The sequence below is a fragment of the Gymnoscopelus microlampas genome (assembly GCF_963454915.1).
Source record: "Gymnoscopelus microlampas genome assembly, chromosome: 3".
Taxonomy (NCBI): domain Eukaryota; kingdom Metazoa; phylum Chordata; class Actinopteri; order Myctophiformes; family Myctophidae; genus Gymnoscopelus; species Gymnoscopelus microlampas.
In genome coordinates, this window is record NC_139940.1 from 54,791,316 (window position 1) to 54,815,003 (window position 23,688).

General features: G+C 43.0%; 1 protein-coding gene across 1 annotated transcript in view; it reads left to right on the top strand.

The window, feature by feature from the left end:
• dbf4 (DBF4-CDC7 kinase regulatory subunit) overlaps positions 1–23,688 on the top strand; it is a 29,650-nt gene that overhangs the window by 674 nt on the left and 5,288 nt on the right. The window contains exons 2-13 of the mRNA XM_084053182.1: positions 452–527; positions 8,320–8,495; positions 10,078–10,263; positions 12,234–12,287; positions 13,071–13,140; positions 14,000–14,070; positions 14,280–14,325; positions 14,495–14,540; positions 14,641–14,751; positions 20,150–20,258; positions 21,587–21,714; positions 23,374–23,574. Of these exons, the coding sequence (XP_083909308.1) occupies positions 491–527; positions 8,320–8,495; positions 10,078–10,263; positions 12,234–12,287; positions 13,071–13,140; positions 14,000–14,070; positions 14,280–14,325; positions 14,495–14,540; positions 14,641–14,751; positions 20,150–20,258; positions 21,587–21,714; positions 23,374–23,574 (1,235 nt within the window). The 5' untranslated portion in view covers positions 452–490. The remainder of the gene's footprint in view (positions 1–451; positions 528–8,319; positions 8,496–10,077; positions 10,264–12,233; positions 12,288–13,070; positions 13,141–13,999; positions 14,071–14,279; positions 14,326–14,494; positions 14,541–14,640; positions 14,752–20,149; positions 20,259–21,586; positions 21,715–23,373; positions 23,575–23,688) is intronic.

Here is a 23,688-nt window from a genome sequence, read left to right on the forward strand (position 1 = left end):
TGTGTGTGTGTGTGTGTGTGTGTGTGTGTGTGTGTGTGTGTGTGAGTGAGTAAGTCTATTTTGTTTATGGTTAGTGTGTTATAACCAGTTAGTTTTGTGTTTATATAGTTTATAAGGAAGTCTGTTTTGTTTTGTTTATGGTTAGTGTGTTAGTTATAACCAGTTTTTTAGTGTGTTTATATAGTGTGTAAGTAAGTCTGTTGTATTTATGGTTAGTGTGTTATAACCAGTTAGTTAGTGTGTTATAGTGTGTAAGTAAGTCTGTTCTGTTCATTGTTAGTGTATTAGTTTGTTTGATTGATTGAATACTTGATTTTGAACCCAAGAAAGCCTATGGCTTGTTTCCTTTGGGGTCCTTTGTACTCAATTCATAGAGACATTTAATGACAGACACGTATACACTACTATGCTAAACTAGTTTGTTGTGTCCAACATGTTCTCATCCTAACAGAAGTGGGGCCTTATTGATGGATGTGGTGTTCTCACCATCATGTTAAAGAAGATCCAGAAGCAATCCAGTCTACAAGGTGTGTGTGTGTGTGTGTGTGTGTGTGTGTGTGTGTGTGGGTGTGTGGGTGGGGGGGGGGTTTCAGAGTTCAGGCCACCCTGAACACTGAAAACAAACATCCAGCCATGTAAAACAAACAAGGTTTAAGGGCTGTAGTTATTCTCAACCTTTTTTTAATGTCAAAGCCCCCAGTTTTATATGCATTTAGACCACAGACCCTCATTTGATAATGTTTTTATTTCTGGGAACATGTTTATTGTTAGATATTATTTGGTCTTTGGTCTGACATGGTCTGTTATTTGGTCCAGAATTCCATTCTGACTGACTGACTGACTGACTGACTTACTTTAGTAAGTAAAGTAAGTATGTAATCTAATCAAGGAAGATAAACTAAGAAGTTCCTGGGGGTCCCCAACTAAATAATGATTGATAGTTAATCAAGTAAGTAATCTAATCAAGTAAAGTTGAATACAGAACAAAAATAACTAATCTACAAGCTGTCGTTATTGATAGCCTCTATGAATTGTTTGATAGCTTGTAGATCAGTCCTTTTTGACATTCAGCACATTGATTGGCAACAGTGTATTAGAACAGTCTGCTTGGCTTTCTGTTACAAGTAGTCCTGTATTCAACTTTACTTAGATTACTTACTATATTAACTACCAATCATTTAGCTGGGGACCCCCTGGAACCCTTTTTTTAAATATCTTCTTAGCTGTGTTATAGTCATAGTATTGACTATAACTCAACTGAATTTGTCAACTAATCGAATAGCTGATTTAATCAACAAACCAAAAAAAGTGTTTGCTGCATACAAATCATGCAGAGAGCAGCCTTTTCAGGTTGGTGAGGTCGAAAACCGACAGTGGTTACTGGCTATCTACACTACAGAGCTGCAGAATTAAAGGGTTATACCTAGAGTTTACAATGTTCATGGGAGAAAAAAGGCTACACAACTAACATAGGCCTACTTACAAGACTAAATCGATCGATTCATTGATTATGAGAGTTCAGCCCTAATTTTGATGAATAGAAAATACGTTTTTAGATAAAGGTCTTATTTAATCAAATGAACCCTAGCGTACCATTCTGGCGTGAACATTCAGCTAAAATAGCCAATCTATAAGCTCACACGTGTTGAGATGTGAGAAATTTGGTGTAGAGGGGAAAAAGTAGCAGACCAAGTGTATATAGCCCTGGGGGGGCACGGAGGAAGTTTATAGTGTTTAACTGATGCGAATATTTTACTCAAGTAAAAGTATCAATACTGCAATGTAGAAGTACTCTGTTACAAGTAAAAGTCCGGAATTACAATTTTTACTTGTGAAAAAGTACAAAAGTATTGGTATAAAAATGTACTTTAAAGTACCAAATGTAAAAGTACTAAAATGTTTGAAAACAGCAGATCTACAAGCTCACAACATGTCGCGATGCGACGCGTTGTGAGCTTGTAGATCGGCTATTTTCAAATAGCCTAGGTATAAAATAAGGCTAAAGTGGTTAATGTATGTTCTACTTCATTCCTTCTGACCGCCAGAGGCAGTGTTTTCAACACCTGGATATTCATCGCGCGCTCGCGCATAGGTCGAATATTAATACCAACAAAGTCACTCGTGACCTGTGTGCGCGCACGCTACCTATATAGGTACGGTGCACACAGCGTTCATCCTCTTTCATCTTTTCGCCTCCGGGGCGTAGGTCGATTACTCGCAGCTGCGCGTGTAGTCTCGCAACCGACACGGTTGGGGCCACGAACTAGTTCGTCCTCCAGAGACTGCGTAGTCTGCTACCATGGAATTACGTTACCCCGTTCACAGGGGCTGTCGGAAAGGAACGACAGAAGGAAGGAAACAAAAAAAGCATGTACACACAGCCCTGCACGAGTCACGACGGTGAATGGAGTTAGCTGCTGCCTGCTAGCGTTGGTGGCTAACTACAATGGCTTGGGGGCTAACTACGATAGCATCGAGTAGCGGTCCAGGCGTGTTGATATACCGCAAGCATTGGGGGGTGTGTCTCGCCCCTGCTGCTTGGTCGCTGGACAACGAAACGACAATAGCAGCGTGGGTTTCCCCGCTGCAGCCTGCACCGTTGTGGTTGGTCCTGACACGGATAACGTGGGGGTGGGGCCATAGCTGTACATCGGCGACGGTTGCCATTGGCGACGGTGAGTGAATGTTTGGGCTGTGTTTACAGAAATAAATAAATAAAGATTAGCGTGAGGGACCGCGGTGCGCGGCCCACCGTAATGTACCGTTAGCAATTGGCATTGGGGGTGTCTCTCGCTCCATTGTTGCTGGTCGCTGGACAGGAATAAAGATAAAATAAAGGACAGCTGACCACGGTGCGCGGCCCAGTGTATTATTATACCGTTAGCAATTAGCATTGGGGGTGTCTCTCGCTCCATTGTTGGTGGTCGCTGGACGGATGAGGGAAAAAAAAAAAAAACAAGAAATGACTAAAGTCATAATATAGCCGCTTGCGGCAGGCTTTTTGCCCCAATCTTTTCATAGACCTGATTGCTTGTTTCTCTCGCCAAACCTGGCAACATTTAGCGTCACAGAGTCTGCGACGCTAAACGCTCTAATGTTTTTTATATAAGTGGTGGCAACATTTTGTGACACCACACGGGTCTTCCCAACAATAGCTAAGATTGAAGTCAGTGTGAACATGGCCAAATAATAACTTAATAGACAAACTAGGTCTAATGAAGCACGCTAGCATTTAGGCTAACCCCCCCTGCCTGAGGCTCTCTCCGCTTTCTCTCTCTCTGCTGAGAGGGGGGGGGGGGGGGGTGCTGCAAAGGGCCGTCTCCCCATTGGGGGAAGTGTGAAGGACTTGATGACTAAGTCATATTATACCAGGGGCTGTGTCTTGGATCCTGCTGGAGTCTCCTGACAGTGTTTCTCACTCCGCTACTGCTTGTCGCTGGACGAAGGAAGTGGAAAGTGTTAGCGCTGAGTGTATCCCATTCTGCCGCTTTGAGGAACCACGTGCGGACCACCGCAACATGGCGTCAGCGCCGCAACATGGCGTCAGCGTAGTAAGTGTTTCTCACTCCGCTACTGCTTGTCGCTGGACGAAGGAAGTGGAAAGTATTAGCGCTGAGAGTGTATCCCATTCTGCCGCTTGGAGGAACCACGTGCGGACCACCGCAACATGGCGTCAGCGTAGTAAGTGTTTATCACTCCGCTACTGCTTGTCGCTGGACGAAAGAAGGATAAAGTATCAGCGTTGAGAGTGTGTCTCGCTCTGCCGCTTAATATACCGCAAGCATTGGGAGTGTGTCTCGCTCCGCTGCTGCTGGTCGCTCCACCACTGCTTGTCACTGGACGAAAGAGGGGAAAGGATTAGCGTTGAGAGTGCATCTCGCTCTGCCGCTTGATAAACCATGGCGGGCGGCCATATAACGTGAGCAATGGGAGTGTGTTTCGCTCCACTACCGCTTGTCGCTGGACGAAAGGAGTGGAAAGTATTAGCGTTGAGAGGGTGTCTCGCTCTGCCGCTTTTGTAGGGACCACGCCACTGCGGCGTGCGCCCACTGGAATATACCGCTAGCACTGGGAGTGTGTCTTGCTCAGCTACTGCTTGTCGCTGGACGAAAGCGTTGAGAGTGCATAGTCTGCTCTGCCGCTTTGACAGAACTTGATCGCCTGACTGATGTCTCATAGGCGGTGCTCTCCCCTCGATGACACGACGGCGGTGGAGCCAGATTGACTGGTTAAGGTGTCTCATAGAAGGTGTTCTTTTGCCTCGAGGAGACGACCAAAGCGTTAATGAGCGCAGTGGCGGAGAACTGACTCCATTAAGTACAAATACCTAAGGCGAAATTGTACTTAAGTACAGTACTGAGTACATGTACTCAGTTACGTTACACCATTGTATGAGTGCTCTTCGGTGAATGTTTTGGCTAAGAGTGGTTCCCACTCTAACGCAGACATTCTATCTACCAGACATGGGGCGCTGGTTAGCGCGATGGCTGCAGCTAATAAAGGACACCCAGAGGGTGCTTTGCTCTGTCGTTATTGGACGATATACCGTGTACCTATTACCGCATGTACTTGGTGCTATGTTCAGAGAATAACACACTACCGGACAGGGGTGTGCATACAGGTCCCAACTCCACTGAGCGCCAAAACACATGTCAAGTGGTGGACGCTGCTCGGTACTGATTTAAGCAGCATATTTTGCCCGTGATATACAGGGATATGCCAATACTGCCACTGTGTGTGCTTAACCTCACAGTTCGGGTACGGATCATAGCTTGAGTGTGACTCTGCTGCTATTCGGATTATACTGTTTGTGCCAGATAATACTATGTGCTTGGTAGTGCAATAGTCTTAAATAATTCTATATGACGAGGGAAGTGTTTGGCTTCACCACTTCTTAACTATCATACTGTGTCCTTGACACTGTAGCCTGAATGATTCTCGCTTTCGCTATGGCTACGTCATCAGTAGTATTGAGTGTCTCACTCTGTTGCTGTTGCCCATGGATTATTGCAACAATGGCTGGTCCCAGAAGGGAAGGTCCATTACTTGCGCCAGTCATGTCCTGACTATGGTGCCTGACACAGGCTATGGCTGTGAATGTTTAGCTAATTGGTCAGCCATGGGGAGTACAGCCCAATATGGCCTAGACCTAAGGCTAGTGGTTGATGCCAACATTGCTTACTTTACTTACCTTACTGTAAGTCGATCCGGATTAAGAGCGCCTGCTAAATGCCTAAACTGTAAACATTGCTTCTCTGGTGGTGTCACTAGATGAAGCTGTTGAGCTGGATGACTGTTGCTCATGGCCACAGTGTTAGCCTCTGGTCTGCTACCTAGAGCCATGCCACAGCAGCTGGAATGGGATGTATTGGACATTCCCTTAACTACCTCGCCCTAGCCCTCCGGCATGCGAGTATTGATACGCAGACACAGTGCCTGTACAGCGCCTATGCAGCGCCTATCACTCTAGGCGTTTGCTTGCATGATTAGAGGATCAGCAGATTGTCTGCTTGCATAATGTCAGTGCCACGTGTGGCTTTCTAAGGTGGCCATAACTGAGTGGTTAGTGGCCCGCATGGGGAGCCAGAGCCTCTGGATGTCCCGGGTTTGATGCCAGGCCAGCAATGGGTCGATGTGTGTCCCTATCTGAGCCCCTAATTGCCCCCCTGAGCGCCGGTGAATGGCTGCTCACTGCTCCTAGTAGTTCTAGGATGGGCAAATAAATACAGCGGATGAATTTCACGCATGTACAAATGTGAATAAAAAGGGGAAAGGAGTGTGGACCATTCCAACAGGCCCCACTCTCATGGAGGGGCAGTGAGACACTTCAGACTCTCTCTGCCTGTCATTCCAGGCCAGACGTTTGGGCCTGCTACCCAACATGCCTTGCAGCATAGTGCACCGTGAACAGGCAGTTCAGTTCAATTGGAAGGGTTCTGCTTGACCTACTTGATTTACTCATATATATATTTGCGGCTTGGGCCTCGAACCCCAAGACTGCAACAGAATGGTGAGGGTCTCAGCCAGTGTCGTTGATGCACTGGACCTGCATGCAGTGCACCTGGCCCTCAAGATGTTTATGACGTGTTCAATAACACAATATGTCAACAGTCTGTCTTCTGGGGCGCTTGACCCAGTCAGTCTCTGCAGGAGGCTTGGAAGCTCCTTCTGTGGGCCTTGCCTCATCTTGCAAATTTCATAGCAATGCGCTTGTTGGGTATACAGTCCAGGCTGCGGACGTGTTTCCCACTGGAAGCCTCTTGGATCCGATAGCAGTTCGGATCACGTGCATAGGTATGGCAGAGCGGTAGTACCGTTAGCCTTGAGGGCATAACGCGTTGTTGACTGTAGGTCTCCCTGCCGGGACAGACCAGTCCGTTAGGGCAAGATGCTCTGGCCTACTGCAGCTTCTCAATGAAGTGCCTTGGCCTCTCCACGGAGACAAGATCTCCTGTCACAGTTTGGGGGGGGAGGTGCATGTGGCATCCTCACTCCTAACCTTCAGCTGCGTCATTGACCACTGAAATTCAAGACTATTGTCCGAACATTACTGGATTTTCGTACATCGTACTAAAGGAATAAGGATTAGCGTTGAGGGTGTTTCTCGCCCTGCCGCTTTGATATACCGCAAGCATTGGGGGTGTGTCTCGCCCCGCTGCTGCTGGTCGCTGGACGACAATAAAAATAAAACAATAAGGGTTAGCGTTGAGGGTGTTTCTCGCCCTGCCGCTTTGATATACTAGGGCGTTGCACGCCAGCGAGAGTAAACTGTGCTCCAGTTGGGACCACTGTATAGATTGGAGCGTTGCTCTGTGCTTATGCCGCTCTAGATTTCCGCGGATGATGTTAAATGAAGGGTTCAGCCTCTCTACCATTGAGATGCTCTCCGCGTGTGGCTCCCACAGGTTGCATGGGTGCCTTCATTATGCTTGCCTGTGGTATTGGAAGCTTTGTCCCCAGCTGGTACATCAGGCTTCTCTCAGATGACCATCTGTTAGTGCTCTTTGCCCTCACTGCTTCATCGGCAAAAGTGAGTAGGTGGGCTTCATGCCCTGGCCATTGCCAGAGACTGTTAAAGTGGGATTCCGATGGGTCTGGGTTTACCATATGGCCAACCCCTCCTTACGTCCTCAGAGGCTTTCTGCCTTTCACGTCAGCTAGCCTATTTATTTGTTAGTTTGCTCCTCAACCAAGGAGGGAGCAACTGCATTCTAGTACCTGCCTATTGTGTCCCGTCCGGGCTCTGTGGCAGGACATAGCTGTGATGGCTGGAGTTTGGTTGTATTTGTCTGTGATGAAGGGCACAGCTGTGCCTTGGCTTAATGGAGACTTTCATTGCTGCGTTCAGGCAAATGTACGTCTTCAGTGGACCTCTAGGTTTCCCCCAAGGTATTTCTTGACCGCGGGTGTTGCCAGAGCCTCTCCCTCAGTGATACAGGCTTGGAGCAGGCCAGGAGATGCAGCCGAATGGGCTTCATCTTTCATGGGTTTTTGCCCGCTCCTGTATATATATATATATAGTCAACCTGGCCGTTTCGCAGCGACGGCTGTGTTGTTGTCTGTTCATTCTGTCTGCAAACCGACCTCGGTAAGCGCAGATTCCTCGTGACTATGTTGGTATTAGTCATCCAGGTGTTGAAAACACTGCCTCTGGCGGTCAGAAGGAATGAAGTAGAACGAGAGTTATGCATATAACTAAGGTTCTACGAATTCCGGATGACCGCCAGAGTTGACTGTCACTCGGAATCTCATTCTCGACGAAAAGATTTCAAGAGGATGAACGCTGTGTGCACCGTACCTATATAGGTAGCGTGCGCGCACACAGGTCACGAGTGACTTTGTTGGTATTAATATTCGACCTATGCGCGAGCGCGCGATGAATATCCAGGTGTTGAAAACACTGCCTCTGGCGGTCATCCGGAATTCGTAGAACCTTAGTTATATGCATAACTCTCGTTTCATAATGTAATACTATCTGCAAAGTAACTAGTAACTAAAGTCTTCAAACAATTGTAGTGGAGTAAAAGTACAATATTTGCCTCTGAGATGTAGTGGAGTAGAAGTAAAAGTATAGACAATTTGAAATACTCAGTAAGTAAAGTAGAAGTACCTCAAAATTGTGCTTAAGTACAGTACTTGAGTAAATGAAGTTACTTTACACCCCTGGCTTAGCTGGCTAGGAATAATGCTTCATTCGAATCAGCTGTTCTGCATAACTGCATATGAATGATACAAGATGGCTGTTTTCAGCCCACAACAGAAACCTGGATATGTTCACCCTTTCCATGTGTGATTGTGGTTATAATAATTGTCTTTCAGAAAAAGCCGTGGAGGTTGGGAGCAAGTCGGCAGCAGTGGGTCAGACCAAGACGGCCTCGCATGGCTCCAAACCTTCACAAACAACCAAAGCCTTTGCAGGCAAAGTCTTCTACCTGGACCTGCCATCCAATAAGAAGGCAGAGGTGCTGGAAAATGACATCAAGCAACTTGGAGGGGTGAGATCAACGCTCTTTTTTTCCCCCAGTATCTCTAGTGGGGGCCTAGGTAGCTGTCTTGGCAAAAAAAGAACGCACAACCTATAGAGCCTACATGGGCAACTGGCGGCCCGGGGGCCTCATGCAGCCCCCCACCTTCACTTAAAGGGGCTACACCATGAATTAAAAAAAAATATATTATACATAAATATTGCCCCCTAATACGTTTTAAACAGGTTGTAAGCCTAAAAAACATCCAGATATTTTTTCTCACAATCTGACTGTCTGTCATTCCAAGCTTTTTCAGCTGCAATACCAAAACGTCCTATTGGGCAGGGGGGAGCTACTGAGCAATTCTGTCTGGCCATCGTCAATGCAAAATCTGTGCAAGTGACATCACTTGCACAGCCATTCTGAAATGGCCTGTTCAGACACGCCCATTCAGGAAATCCATGAAATGAGCATGAATGACTGAATGTTAAAAAAAAAAAAAAATTGGGGTACAAGAGACACTGGGGAGCCCAAAAAATACTAAAAACCTAAAAAAAAATGAAATTCATGGTGTAGCCCCTTTAATGCGGCCCGCAGGTTAATATCGGAATACTGATATATTTATTGATTTCAGCTGTTCCAATTCCAAACATGCAAACATGACCCGCTTTAATTACTTAAGTCTATATTACTAGCTTAATGACTAGTATTACAATTCTATTGTCTTTTTTATGCGGAATGTATTTTTATTTAAGTTCATAAAGTTAAAGGTAGGGTAAGTGATTTTCTTTGGTTAAAATAAGTGTTAAATAGCTATATTCTGATAGTACTCATTGCTATAGAGTGTTTGTTCAGTATTAGGAGTCTCCATGTCTCTCCAGCTCTTTATAAAACAGAAAATGCATTTTCGTTTCCAATTTTATCCAATCAGGATAGAGAACTCAATCAGGATATAGATTAAACAAGTGAAGTTGGAAGTGATGACACTAAGAAATGAGCAGACAAAATTGGAACTGGAACACTATAAATATTAAGCTTAAAAATGGGTACTTTCTCCTGATTGGCTGAGATTTTGACACCTACCAGAAAATGTATTTTCTGTTTATTAAAGAGCTGGAGAGACGGGGAGACTCCTGTTACTGAACAAACACTCTATAGCAATGATTACCATCAGAATATAGTATTTTAACCTTTTAACAAAATACTTTTTATTTTAACCAAAAAATATCACTTACCCTACCTTTTAACATAAGCATAAATGCATTTGAAATAAAAAAAATGTTACCTTTCAGGATTCCAATTTAAAAGTAGCAAAAATAGCAGATCTACAAGCTCAAAACGCGTCGCGCTGCGACACGTTTTGAGCTTGTAGATCTGCTATTTTTGCTACTTGGTATTATTGCTACTTGGTATACTATTTTTGCTAGTTGGCGTCAGCCACAACTAATAAATGGGGGCAATTAGACCCCCCCCCCCCCCCCCCCCCCCCCCCCCCCCATCCCAGGCCTGCTTGAAAAATGGCTCAAATGATAATCCGTAAATGTGAGAGTTCAATCCACAAGTCTCAACACGCAACCCCCTGTCCGTCTTGTTCTGTGTGTGTCTCTCTCAGATTGTGGAGAAGTTCTTCAGCAAAGAGATCAAGTACCTGGTGTCCAGCAAGAGGGAGGCCAAATATGTTCATTGTCTCAGGAGGGACTTGTCTTTCTCCGGCCCGGACTCCTCACCTCTGCCCCGCCGCCCGAGCCCACAGCAAGCCGCCCACCAGAGGGACCCCCCAGGGGGACAAAGTGACGCTGTGAGTTCAACTGCCTCTGGTCGGTCAGCAACAAGTGGGCTTTGAACCCATGTAGACCTGTTCTTGAAAAAAAAATTCTAAATCCTAACAGTTTTTTGAAAAAATAAAATAAAATAAGGATTTTTTGAATAGCCAAAGAAATCTTAAGTGACACAGATGCGTTTCCAGGTCTCAATGGGTTAATGTCTATATTGGTCGCTTTGGAAACGGTACACAGTCAAATCTGGAGTGTTAAGTTATACTTTAAACGTTCACTCCAGATGTTTACTCTGTATGTAAATATGCACGTACAGGTAGGTCCAAACATTTGTGATTAAATGTCACACACATTTAGTTACATCGTTTGGGTTTTATACAATTTAGGCATTTAGCAGACGCTCTTAATCCAGACACAAGGTAATACATCAAATGCATAGAAACAGTAATCTAGGATCATTGGTAAACCGAGAACCTATCATCAGTCTAAACAGTATAATATTTAAAAAAATAGTATTTCCAATTGTCTATACGTTTACTTCTACTCCACTACATCTCAGAGGCAAATATTGTACTTTTACTCCACTACAATTATTTGAAAACTTTAATTACTAGTTATTTGCAGATATAAATTGTTACGTTATGAAACATACATTAACCACTTTAGCCCTATTTTATACCTAGGCTATTTGAAAATAGCAGATCTACAGGCTCACAACGTTGTGAGCCTGTAGATCTGCTATTTTCAAACATTTTAGCACTTTTACTTTTGGTACTTTAAAGGTAGGGTAAGTGATATTTTTTGGTAAAATCTTTTTTTTGTTAAAAAGGTTTAAAGTACTATATCTGATAGTAATCATTGCTACAGAGCGTTTGTTCGGTCACAGGGGTCTCTCCAGCTCTTTAGTAAACACAATATAGTACATTTTCAGGTAGGTGACACCATTTAAGCCAATCAGGAGAGAGCACTGAAAATGCATTTTCTGTTTAATAAAGAGCTGGAGAGACATGGGAGACTCCTTTTACTGAACACACACTCTATATAGCAATGAGTACTATCAGAATATAGAGCTATAGGGGCACGGTGGCACAGTCGGTAGTGCTGTCGCCTCACAGCTAGAAGGTCCTGGGTTCGATTCCCGCAGGGGACGCTGTGGGCGTGTTCTCTCCTCCGCGTCATCAGTGCCCATACCCTAGGTGGGGTTGGCGAAAGGGCCTTTCTGTGTGGAGTTTGCATGTTCTCCCCGTGTTCCCTAGCGGGTAGGTACCCTCACAAAAACATGCAGAAATACTGGTCACTATACTGCCTCCCCCTGGCCAGCCAGGGCGCCTGATGGAGGGGAAGGGAACTGGTTGGAATAACGTGTTCCTTCCACGCGCTACGTCCAACCGGGGAAACTCCCCCCTGTCAGGTGACAAGAAGGTCAGTTTGCTCTCATGCATTGAAGGAGGCATGAGCTCGGCCCTGGCCTCCCTAGGTTGGCAGAGGGAAGGTAGTGCCCAGGATTACATAGACAATTGGTACTGGGTGTAAAAAATAGGGGTTACAAAATCGTGCGATAAAAATGTAAGTAAAAAAAGAATATAGAGCTATATTTAACACCTATTTTAAAGTAAATCACTTACCCTACCTTTAAGTACATTTCTGCTTATATCTATATGTATCTTGTCATGTATATGTTGTGTTACTGTGCACTGTACAGCCTAGGTTCATACCAACTGCCATCAGACTGTACAGTGCTTAAAGAAACTCTCCTTTTTTTTGGTCCTGTGTCGGCCCTGGTCTAGTGTGTTCATGTCCATCTGTGTTTGTTGTGTTTCTGTTTGTCTGTTGATGACTTATTTATTCGGTTACACTGTGCTGCTGTAACGCCATCATTTCCCTTTGGGGTTAATAAAGTACATCTCATCTCAGTACCGTTGAGCAGCATGTCGTTGTGATTTCCTGACTTTTGATTCTTGTGCATTCTCCGTGGCATCTTCCTGCTGTTCAGGTGGTCACCAGTAGAGGGCGGGCTCTGGTGGAGAAAGTGGTGAAGAAGGAGCAGGTTGGTTCCACATTCTCTCTGATCATGAGTTTACTGAGTGTCTTAACTCATTCAATGCCATGCTTATTTTTGGAATTTTGGCTCTGAGTGCCACAGCCAAAATTCATTGTAAAAAAAAAAAGTGCTTAGGAAGCGAGATACAGCTTTTTTAAGTAGGGTTGTCCGATATTGGCTTTTTTACCGATAACCGATATACCGATATTGTCCAACTCTTAATTACCGATACCGATATCAGCCGATACCGATATATGCGGGGATTATTGTGATTAGGGTAAGCTCAAATTTCATATCTCACACACCATATACAGTAAGAACTCCTGTAACTTATTTATAAAGCAAAAAAAAAAAAAAAAAACATTTTCTTTTTTTTTTTCAAAAACCGATACCGATATTTTCCCGATATCAATTTTTATGCTAATATCGGGAGGCCGATAATATCGGACATCCCTATTTTTAAGTTATAGGTTAAACAAGGAGTGGATGGAGAAGCAAATCTTCAAATCATCATATCTTGGGTTCTGAACATGTTTTTCCCAAAAAAAAAAACATTTTTGAATTTTTTTTTTATGACGGATTTGACGGATTGTGGCGCACGCGGTGTCAGGCCACGTGACGGATTGTGGCACTGAATGAGTTAATTGGCACAGTACTTTATTCAAAAAGAAAAAAAGCTGATCTACAAGCCCACAGCATGTCACAACACAGAACGTTGTGAGAGTGTAGATCGGCTATTTTCAGCTCAAAATGCCTGGCTTTAGAGACTGTTTTCTTTTTGCTTTTTAGGAGAGGATCCAAATGAACAAGATTCTGACCAACGCATTGGAGTGGGGGGTGAAGATCCTCTACATCGATGGTACGTCCCAGAGCCTCGCTCCACGTGCACGTCTACTTTCTGTTTCTGAGCACAGGTGGAAGAAGTATACTCAGATGTTTGACTTGAGTAAAAGTAGCAATATCACAATATAAAGACACTCTGTTACAAGTGAAAGGCCTGTGTTCAAAATGTTACTTGAGTAAAAGAACAAAAGTATTGGCATCAGTATGTACTTATAAAATACCAAAAGTAAAAGTACTAAAATGTTTGAAAATAGCCGAGGTATAAAATAGGGCTAAAGTGGTTAATGTATGTTTTATAATGTATAAAACATGGTACATCTGCAAAGTAACGAGTAACTGAAGTTTTCAAATAATTATAGTGGAGTAAAAGTACAACATTTGCCTCTGAGATGTAGTGGAGTCGAAGTAAAAGTATTGAAAATTGGAAATACTCAAGTAAAGTAAAAAAAATACCTCAAAATTGTACTTAAGTACAGTACTTAAGTAAATGTACTTAGTTACTTTCCACCACTGTTTCTGAGCGCGATCAAAGAGGTGCAACGCACACACCAGTCCTCCTGAGGTGACGGCTAAGGATGAAGAACTGTGAGGAGACCAAAGCAGCGGCACAACTCGGCTTCAGTGCCATAATCTTACTTTATTTAGCAGAGGAAAGAGATGATAAAAACAGAGAGACAACATTTTCGGCAGGCATGCCGCCTTCCTTGATATATCATGTTTTATTCGTTCAAATAAATTCTGGATTGCAGCTTTAATTGGAAAAGTATGAGAATCATTGAATCAAGTTTATGAAACCCTTGATTAGAATGATCATTTCACTCACTAGGTTGGTTCAGTTTGAGTGTGTTTTATATATTGTGTATTTTCATTTGCAGATGTGTTGACCTATGTCGAAAAGAAGAAAAAGAACCAATCCACTGTAAGCACTGCTGTGGTCCAAAAAGTTGTAAGTAGACGAGAATAAATATTCTTCTTATTGACCTGACCTAATCATATAGTACCACATTCTATTTATTGATACGTGTTTCCCCCTCTATTCCTATCATTTATGTAACTGCAGTTTGTGTGTAACTTGTACAATAAGTTATTTCAGCCGCTGACATGAAGAATAAAGTGAAGTTGAACTTGTCAGTGTAACTGTGTGGTTCTCTGCAGGTCAAAGTTCAATCCTCAGCCAGACCAGCCTTCCAGAGGTGCAAAGGTAACACATCTGGATGTTTCAACAATGTTTTCAAAAGATTATTTTAGAGTATTTAAAAACAAATGTATTCAGTATTTAGCTGTGTAATAACCAGAGTGGTCATGTTTGAATGAACTGTGTGTTGTGTTGTGTTGTGATGTGTTGTGTTGTGTTGTGTTGTGTTGTCCAGGAGGCAGGATTGCGAGACCCTTTGTGAAGGTTGAAGACACCAGCAGGTGAGAGTTTAGCCCATTCCATCTGGGAACGCTGTGTGATGTGTGTGTTTTCACATGTTTATATGATGTAATAATGTTGTGTTTGTCCTCCTGTTGCAAGACATTACAGGCCCATCTACCTGAGCATGTCCACCCTGCCTGAGCTGAACCTGAAGACGTGTCCACCATGCACCCCGTTCTGTCCACAGGACAAGAAACCCAGAGAGCACGGGTACGCTTGTCTATAGGCTCTATTCACAGCAGCCATATTATGAAGACATTCACAGGTGTTACCAATGATACTAATGAAGGCTCTGTTCCATTAAGGCCTTGGCTACACGTACATGGATCTTTTACTAAACGGATATTTTAGTCCTCCGTTTTTAAAAAGAATCCCTGGCCACATGACAAAGATAAACAAAAATCCCTGTCCACACGTAGACGCAGAAACGCATCGATCAGCTGCATGTTTCAATTTGATATCAGATTTTATATTTACATTTATTTTATAATTATATATATGAGGGGCCAAATACAAATACATTTGTAATCACATGTTAAGGCCCAATACTGCAATAGCTGCATTATTTTAATAGCATACGTGAACAGCATACGTGAGCATAAACGAAAACAACATTATTAGGGCGCAGCTGCAGCGCAAACAGTAGCCATGGTTCACATGACGCTGTCGGTAACAGCCCAACTCACTCCAAAACCAACTCACTCCAAATCGAGCCCAACTCACTCCAGACATCTCCCTCCACAGCAGAGCCCAACTCACTCCACCAATTTGTACAACTCACTCCACAAATTCTAATATAACCATAAACATAACAAGTTTGTCACAGAGTTTGTCTCATGTTTAAATGTAAACATGAGACAGCTAAAATAAACTGTTGGTCCATCATCATGCAATGAATGCAACCTTGTGATGAATGCAATGAATGCACCAATGTGATTAATGCACTGTTGGATAAATAGTAGTTATATACATAACTTTGGGACTGTGAAATGCATAGGAAAGTGTTGTTAATTGTAAACTGTAGACATTGAACATCTATTTTGGTATAAAGTTATACCTAAATAATTAGATGTTATTTTACAAGGTGAGGCACATTGCTCTACACAACTTTTGTTTTTTACTTTAACCTCCCGGTATGTTCAAAATGTCCCTCATTTTATTTATTTTTTAAATAAAATGAGACATACATTTTGAAAGTAGCCGATCTACAAGCTCACTTTATAGGAAGATGAGCACTTACTCCTATTCAATGAAACATCCATTACAATGAGGTGTTGATTAATGGGTCATGTGCCTGCATTATGCAATGACCAGGTGATAGGCTATATGCAGATAAGGTGTTGATGTGAATGGGTCATTTGTATGAAGTCAATTAATTATTCCAAGAATAATGTAAATGGCATGAAATGGGGGAAAAACACACACACACACACACACACACACACACACACACACACACACACACACACACACACACACACACACACACACACACACACACACACACACACACACACACACACAAACACAAACACAAACACAGGGCTAAAGTGTTTAATGCATGTTTTATAATATTATAATTTATAGCTGCAAAGTAACTAGTAAAACAAATACATTTAGTCGAGTAAAAAAAACAATATTTGGATCCAATATGTAGTGGAGTAGAGGTAAAAGCATTGGAAGTTGGGAATACTCAAATAACGCACAAATACCCAACATTGTACTTAAGTACAGTACTTAAGTAAATGTACTTAGTTACTTTACACCACTGACACATTGAACCAAAATTACACTGGTGACATTGCATGGAGTGAGTTGGCTTTGGTCCTGGAGTGAGTTGGCTTTGGTCCTGGAGGGAGTTGGTCTTTGGTCCTGGAGGGAGTTGTCCGAGCCCTGGAGTGAGTTGGCCGAATATTTCTTAAGTCTTCATGGAGTGAGTTGGATTTGGAGTGAGTTGGGTGGTATTCACGCTGTCGAGTCTCTGGTTTATAGTGGTGTTCGTTTTTTTTTTACATTGCCAACTCTCACATGTACATAAACGTTCAGATTTAAAATATAAAGTGCTTACCCCTGAGCCACGGATGTTACAAGGCAATCCGGACCGTGATAAGTACCCGTATCTCCCGTATTGTTCAATAAAAAGCATTTTAATCCCATCGCCGGCCATTTTCTTTTTCTGTTCTTTTATTTTGGTAATGTATCAGAGTGCAATACACCTTCCAACCATTGGTGTCGCATGGTTGAAAGCATCGGAGAAAATTTGGAGAAAATGGCCGACGATCGGATTAAAATGCTTTTTATTGAACAATACGGGAGATACGGGTACTTATCGCGGTCCGGATCGCCTTGTAACGTCCGTGGCTCAGGGGTAAGCACTTTATATTTGAAATCTGAACGTTTATGTACATGTGAGAGTTGGCAATGTAAAAACATCGAACACCACTATAAAGCAGGGACTCTCGGCACCGGGGCGATTGTGTTTTAGGACGACAGACCCCACATTCAATCTGTGTGCGCGCCGTGTGTTCTACTTGGCGCAGAGAAAGAGGGTTTTTGCGAACGCGGAAGGAGGCGCGCCGAAGGCGCGCCTCCGCCCAAGTGGAGCTTACTATGAAAGTCTGCTCGGCTTGTGTGTGTGTGTGTCTGTCTGTGTGCAGTGCACTGCCTGGGTGCGGCCGACAGAGGGCGCCAGAGTACAGCTACAGTCAAAACACAAACACACACACACACAGAGTCCGTAAATACACACTATTTTCGAGCTGCGTTCGCTTCCAGCGTTCGCGCGTCTTACTTGTCGTCACACAGTGAATGAGCTACTTTTCCCACCACTGTCTTATTATTAAGTATGACATTATTTAGCCATAAAGGAGCGTGCCTTGTTTCATAGACTGTAAGTGTTGCTCTCTCTCTCTCTTCATTTATTATTATAATGACCATGAGCGGTCCGGTGTTTATGTATTATTGTATTATTTATTATTATAATGAATGTGCGAATGCGCGTTGACGTCATCGTTTCTCAAAATCTCCGGATTACATGTCCACACAGATCCACTGAAACGCATGTTTTGGAAAACCTTCACTTATTTATCCGTTTACAAAAATATCCGTTTTAGCGGCCAAAAACACCGTTTGCGTGTGGCTGAAAGGCCCAAACGCACACAAAAATGTGCGTTTAGAAAAAGATCCATGTACGTGTAGCCAAGGCCTTAGTGCAGCACAGTGGTTTCCACGACCCCCATAACTCTGAGAGTGTACAAATGGAACCAAATGGACCCTTACGGTCCATTTGGTTCCATTTGTACACTCTCAGAGAGAGTTAGACACCCATTAGGGGCCATTTGGAAGCCCATGAGGGTCCCTGGACCCCAACTGTAGACCCACTGGTGTAACAGAGTGTTTCCAGTGGGCCAACATGCACAATATCAGCACCCTGACTCCAGAATGGAACAGAGCCTTCATTAGTATCATTGGTAACACCTGTGAAGGAAGTGATAATATGGCTGCTGTGAATAGAGCCTATTCTACACACACTGTTAGATATTTACACAAAACAATGTGCTTAAAGGGGAATTCCACTCATGTTCAACATTGAGCTATGTCTTTAATACACCTTAGAGCTATTGTGTGGAAATAAGAACCCCCCCCCCCCCCCCCCCCTTATGTGTTGCCTAGAACTGGAGAATGGATTGTGATCAGTGACATACGCACAGTGTACTTTTGGCTCCGCCCTCTATTCACTGGAATGGGGAATCTGACTTCCGGCTGAAACAGTGCGGCTTGTAGTAGTTTATAGTGGCGTTATATGGCATCCACACAGCAGCTCTAAGGTGTATTGAAGACATAGTTCAATGTTGAAAACTCCCCTTTAACCCATTAAGACCCGAGGCCGATTCTACAAATGTCTTCTAAATCCCAACAGTTTTCTGAAGAACGTATGTTGCTATAATCATGGTTCTCAAACTTTTTCATAATTGTCAAGGACCCCCAAAATTATTATATATTTAGCCAAGGACCCCCATCTCAAAGTATTTTGTCGCAGGGACCCCCAGAAGCAGAGATTGGAGTTAAAAATGTTCACTTTAAAACATATATATATATTCAAAGGTTTGCTAAGATTGTCAAGATTTTTCAAAAAATAGTAGATCTACTTGTATGTCTGCTATTTATGGTGCATGAGCATTGCAGCGGGTATATGCGGTGTATATATATTTTTGAATAGCCAAAGAAATCTAAAAATGACACAGATGCGTTCCCGGTCTTAATGGGTTACGGTGAAAGAAGAATATCAGCATGTTGTACATGAGATTAAGGTGCAGAGTATCGCCGTGTGTGTCAGGTTCAACCACATAGTCCACAAAAGATGACTTTCACCGGTATAATCCACAGGCAGGTCCACAAGGAAGAGCAAATAGGCTCTATTCACAGCAGCCATATTATCACTTCCTTCACAGGTGTTGCCAATGATACTAATGAAGGCTCTGTTCCATTCTGGTCAAACAGAGTCAGGGTGCTGATATTGTGCGGTTACATGGCGCCTTTCCGACATGTCGCCTTTCCGACGTTAACGAACCCTATACCTAACCCTAACCTTAACCGCACGCGGAAGCCACTAGTCGGAGTGGCGAGATGTCGGAATGGAAGGCGGTTACCATATTGTGCATGTTGGCTCACTGGAAACACTCTGTTACACCAGTCTACAGTTGGGGTCCAGGGACCCTCATGGGCTTCCAAATGACCCCTTACAGGTGTGTAACTCTGAGTGTACAAAACTGAGAGTGTACAAATGGAACCAAATGGACCCTTACGGGTCCATTTGGTTCCATTTGTACACTCTCAGAGTTATGGGGGTCGTAGAAACCACTGTGCTACACTAAATGGAACAGAGCCTTCATTAGTATCATTGGTAACACCTGTGAATGTCTTCACAATATGGCTGCTGTGAATAGAGCCTATAGCCAGCATTGTGAGCTTGTAGATGTAGATGTAGATCTGCTATTTTGTACGGCACAACACCGGCATATACAATGCATTTAAAATAATGCACAACGCATATAGGACTAGGCTGTTTTTGAGAACTCCCCCCCCCCCCCCGTCAGGGTTAAAGTGGTTGAAGTGACGTGTTTGTGTGATGATTGGCAGTGGTGGAAAGTAACTAAGTACATTTACTTAAGTACTGTATTTAAGTACAATTTTGAGGTATTTGTACTTTACTTGAGTATTTCCAATTTCCAATACTTTTACTTCTACTCCACAACATCTCAGAGGCAAATATTGTACTTTTACTCCACTACATTTACTTGAAAACTTTAGTTACTAGTTACTTTTCAGATATAAATTATGATATAATGAAACATACACTAACCACTTTAAACCTATTTTAAACCTAGGCTATTTTCAAATATTTGGTACTTTTACTTTTGGTACTTTAAGCCCATTTTGATGGCAATACTTTTGTACTTTTACTCAAGTACATTTTTAATTCTGGACTTTTACTTGTAACAGAGTCTTTTTATATTGCAGTATTGGTACTTTTACTTAAGTAAAGAATTTGAGTACTTTTTCCACCACTGATGATTGGTTAACGAACCCGCGGTTGCCTTGGTGACAGGGCGGAGAGCAGTGAGGAGAGGGGCCAAGCCAGAGCCAAGAGGAACAGAGACAAGAAGAAAGCGGGATACTGTGAATGCTGCCTGCTCAAATACGACAACCTGGCTATGGTAAGAGCTACTGTTGATATGTACCACTGCACTACAATATATTAGACGTAAGGGATCTACCACTCATGTACTTACTGTTTTATATACAGTGTGTATATATATATGTGTGTGTGTGTGTCTATACGTACACACCACTATGCTAGAAATTAAAAAGTAAACAAACCGAGCCGAGATCTGACAACAAAGCCATTAACAGGAAAATGTTTCTTGTTTTACGTAAAGATATTTCTGGGTCGCCGGTTTACCTCCCAGCCCTCCACTTCGGCCTTTATGTGCCGAAGTGTCCCTGAGCAAGATACTTAACCCATTAACTCATTCACTGCCAGAATTATTTCTGGCCGCGTTTGCCCACTGCCAAGATATTACATTGAAAAAAAAAGTACTCAGGAGCCGAGATACAGCATTTTTAAGTTTTAAGTTAACAAGGAAGTGGATGGGAGTCTAGATCTAAGAAAAATCATATCTCCTTGGTCTTTGGGTCAAATAAAATAAAAATATATATAAAAAAAAAAAAAAAAAGTCGTTTTAGTCGTTCTAGGCAGGGAATGAGTTAAGACCTGAGGCGATTCTTAAAAAAATGATTTCTAAATCCTTACAGTTTTTTGAAAAAAAAATCTAAACATTTTTTCAAGATTTTTCAACAATAGCAGATCTACAAGCTCATAGCGCGGCACTCTGTGCCACGCTATGAGCTTTTAGATCTGCTATTTCTGAACAGCCAAAGAAATCTAAAATGACACAGATGCGTTCCAGGTCTTAAAGGATTAAATGCTAACTTTCGCTTTCGAGGGGGTCCCCGCTGGGGGTCCCCAGCTAAATGATTGATAGTTGGGAACCAAAATGGACCCTTGTGGTTCTGCAACTCTGAGAGTGTACAAAATGAAACCAAATGGACCATTTGTACACTCTCAGAGTTAAATTCTACAGGTTATATTGGGGTCCCAGAGATAACATTTTCATTTATATCATATCAAATGGCATGCGTGGCCTAATTCATATCAAACTGGGGGTCCTTGAAATGAAGAAATGGTTGAGAATCACTGTTCTAAACCAGTAGTATTCATTTTCATGGACACACCTCGACCAGAGAGGACAGGGAATGGATTATCAAAGTCATTTCGCCAGTTTAAGGAGGAGATGGTTTCAAGGTGGTCCTGTTGCCCTGCACAGGCCTGGTGTAACATCTGTAGTATTCACTTAACTCTGGAAGTGGGAAATCTTACCCTTACACGTCCGTCTTTATCAAGTTATCATTCTTGTGTGCGTGTGCGTGCGTGCGTGCGTGTGTGTGTGTGTGTGTGTGTGTGTGTGTGTGTGTGTGTGTGTAGCATCTGCAGGGTGAGCGACACAAAGCCTTCTCCATGAGTGATGATGAGTACCTGGTTTTGAACAGACTGGTGTCCACTCTCGACTGCAACTTCAGAACTACAACTCCGACCCACACTAAAACCAGCAGGTAAAGTCCTTCAGAACTACAACTCCCATCCACACTAAAACCAGCAGGTAAAACCAATCAAATGGCTCCATATGGTTCAACTGCGTTTCCCTTTTAACCACACATACCCTCCTTTAATCTATATTAAATAATCACTAGTAATTGAACTCCCAAGAGTGTACAAATGGAACCAAATGAACCCAAATGAAGAGTACATCTTTTTTTCATTACTAAACTACACCTACACTATCCTATTGAAATGACTTGAGTATAGAGCTCTTCACGGGCCCCCGATTCCGAAAATACCCATACCCAACAAGAAGTGATGTTTCATTTAGACAGACCTAGGATCAGGTTAGTGCAGCAGCGACATGAATGGCTGACCATCTTGCGTGATGTTTTCGGCTGGTTTAAGATCAGATTAGCCTACTGCAGCGCCAAAAAAAAACAAGTTGGTGCTGCGCACCGCCACCACCATACTGCAAGGCAAGCCGACAGGCTCTATTCACAGCAGCCATATTATGAAGACATTCACAGGTGTTACCAATGATACTAATGAAGGCTCTGTTCCATTCATGGTCAAACAGAGTCAGGGTGCTGATAGTGTGCGCATGTTGGCCCACTGGAAACACTCTGTTACACCAGTGGGTCTAAAGTTTGGGTCCAGGGACCCTCATGGGCTTCCAAATGGCCCCTTACGGGTGTGTAACTCTGAGAGTGTACAAATTTGTACACTCTCAGAGTTATGGGGGTCGTGGAAACCACTGTGCTACACTAAATGGAACAGAGCCTTCATTAGTATCATTGGTAACACCTGTGAAGGAAGTGATCATATGGCTGCTGTGCATAGAGCCAGCTGCCAGGCTGATTTGAAAACACAGCTGTGCAAATCATGGATTCCTCTGACGAGGTGAAAGCAAAGCTTTGATCATAAAATGGTCATTGGTCAATAGGTCTGCTATGAAGTCCACATTTATTTACAAAGAAAACCTTTTGTCACGCATATTAAATTAATACCTCTGCGCATGTTTGTTTATTTATTTATGTAGTTTCATATGCGCTTTTTTGAAGGCGTGTCTGGGTCAGGTCTGTCTCGGAATCTCCGAAATAATCGGGTTTCGGAACAAAATGTCACCGGTCCATTTAGGGTCCGGGTCCGTAAAAAAAAAAAAAAAAGTCGGACCGGCTCAGAATCGGACGGAATTTTAGACCCGTGAAGAGCTCTAATTGAGTGTACACCTTTTGATATTTGGTAGTATGGTGTCATGTTGACACTAGAGGGCTCTAGATAACAACTAAAAAGTGAGCGTATACAATAAGTCAACTTAAAGGGGTGTATAAACCCAGGGAAGTGTGTTTTCAAAGAGTCTAACATGGTTGAAATGGAGTTTGAAGTTGGCAATGGATTTACATAGGAAGGGCACTGATGCAATGAATCTAAATTAGTATTGATACTTTTACTTAACCTGGACCTGGAACGCATCTGTGTCACTTTAGATTTCTTTAGGCTATTCAAAAATAGCAGATATACAAGCTCGTAGCGCGGCACCGAGTGCCGCGCTACGAGCTTGTAGATCAGCTATTTTTGAAAAATCTTGAAAACATTTTTTTTTATTTTTTTTTTTTTTTTCACCACTGGAACTCCAAATGATATATCTCTGTGTGTCTTGTTCCTGTCAGGTCAAAGGTCGGTGGTGAATCGTCCGTTCTCCTGCTTCCTGGAGCGCGTGTGAAGGCTGAGCCAGCAGACGGTACGGGCGGTCAGCGCAGCCTCCGGGACGCACAGGCTGGACTCAAGTCTGTCCCTGTCAGGCACAGTGACCCCAAGAACTCTGAGCTCATCTCAAGAACCACAACTCACATCCACACTAAAACCAGCAGGTACAGTAAACTCCTCACCTGTGGTGTAAAGTAACTAGGTACATTAACTCAAGTACTGTACTTAAGTACAATTTTTGAGGTATTTTTTACTTTACTGGAGTATTTACGATTGTC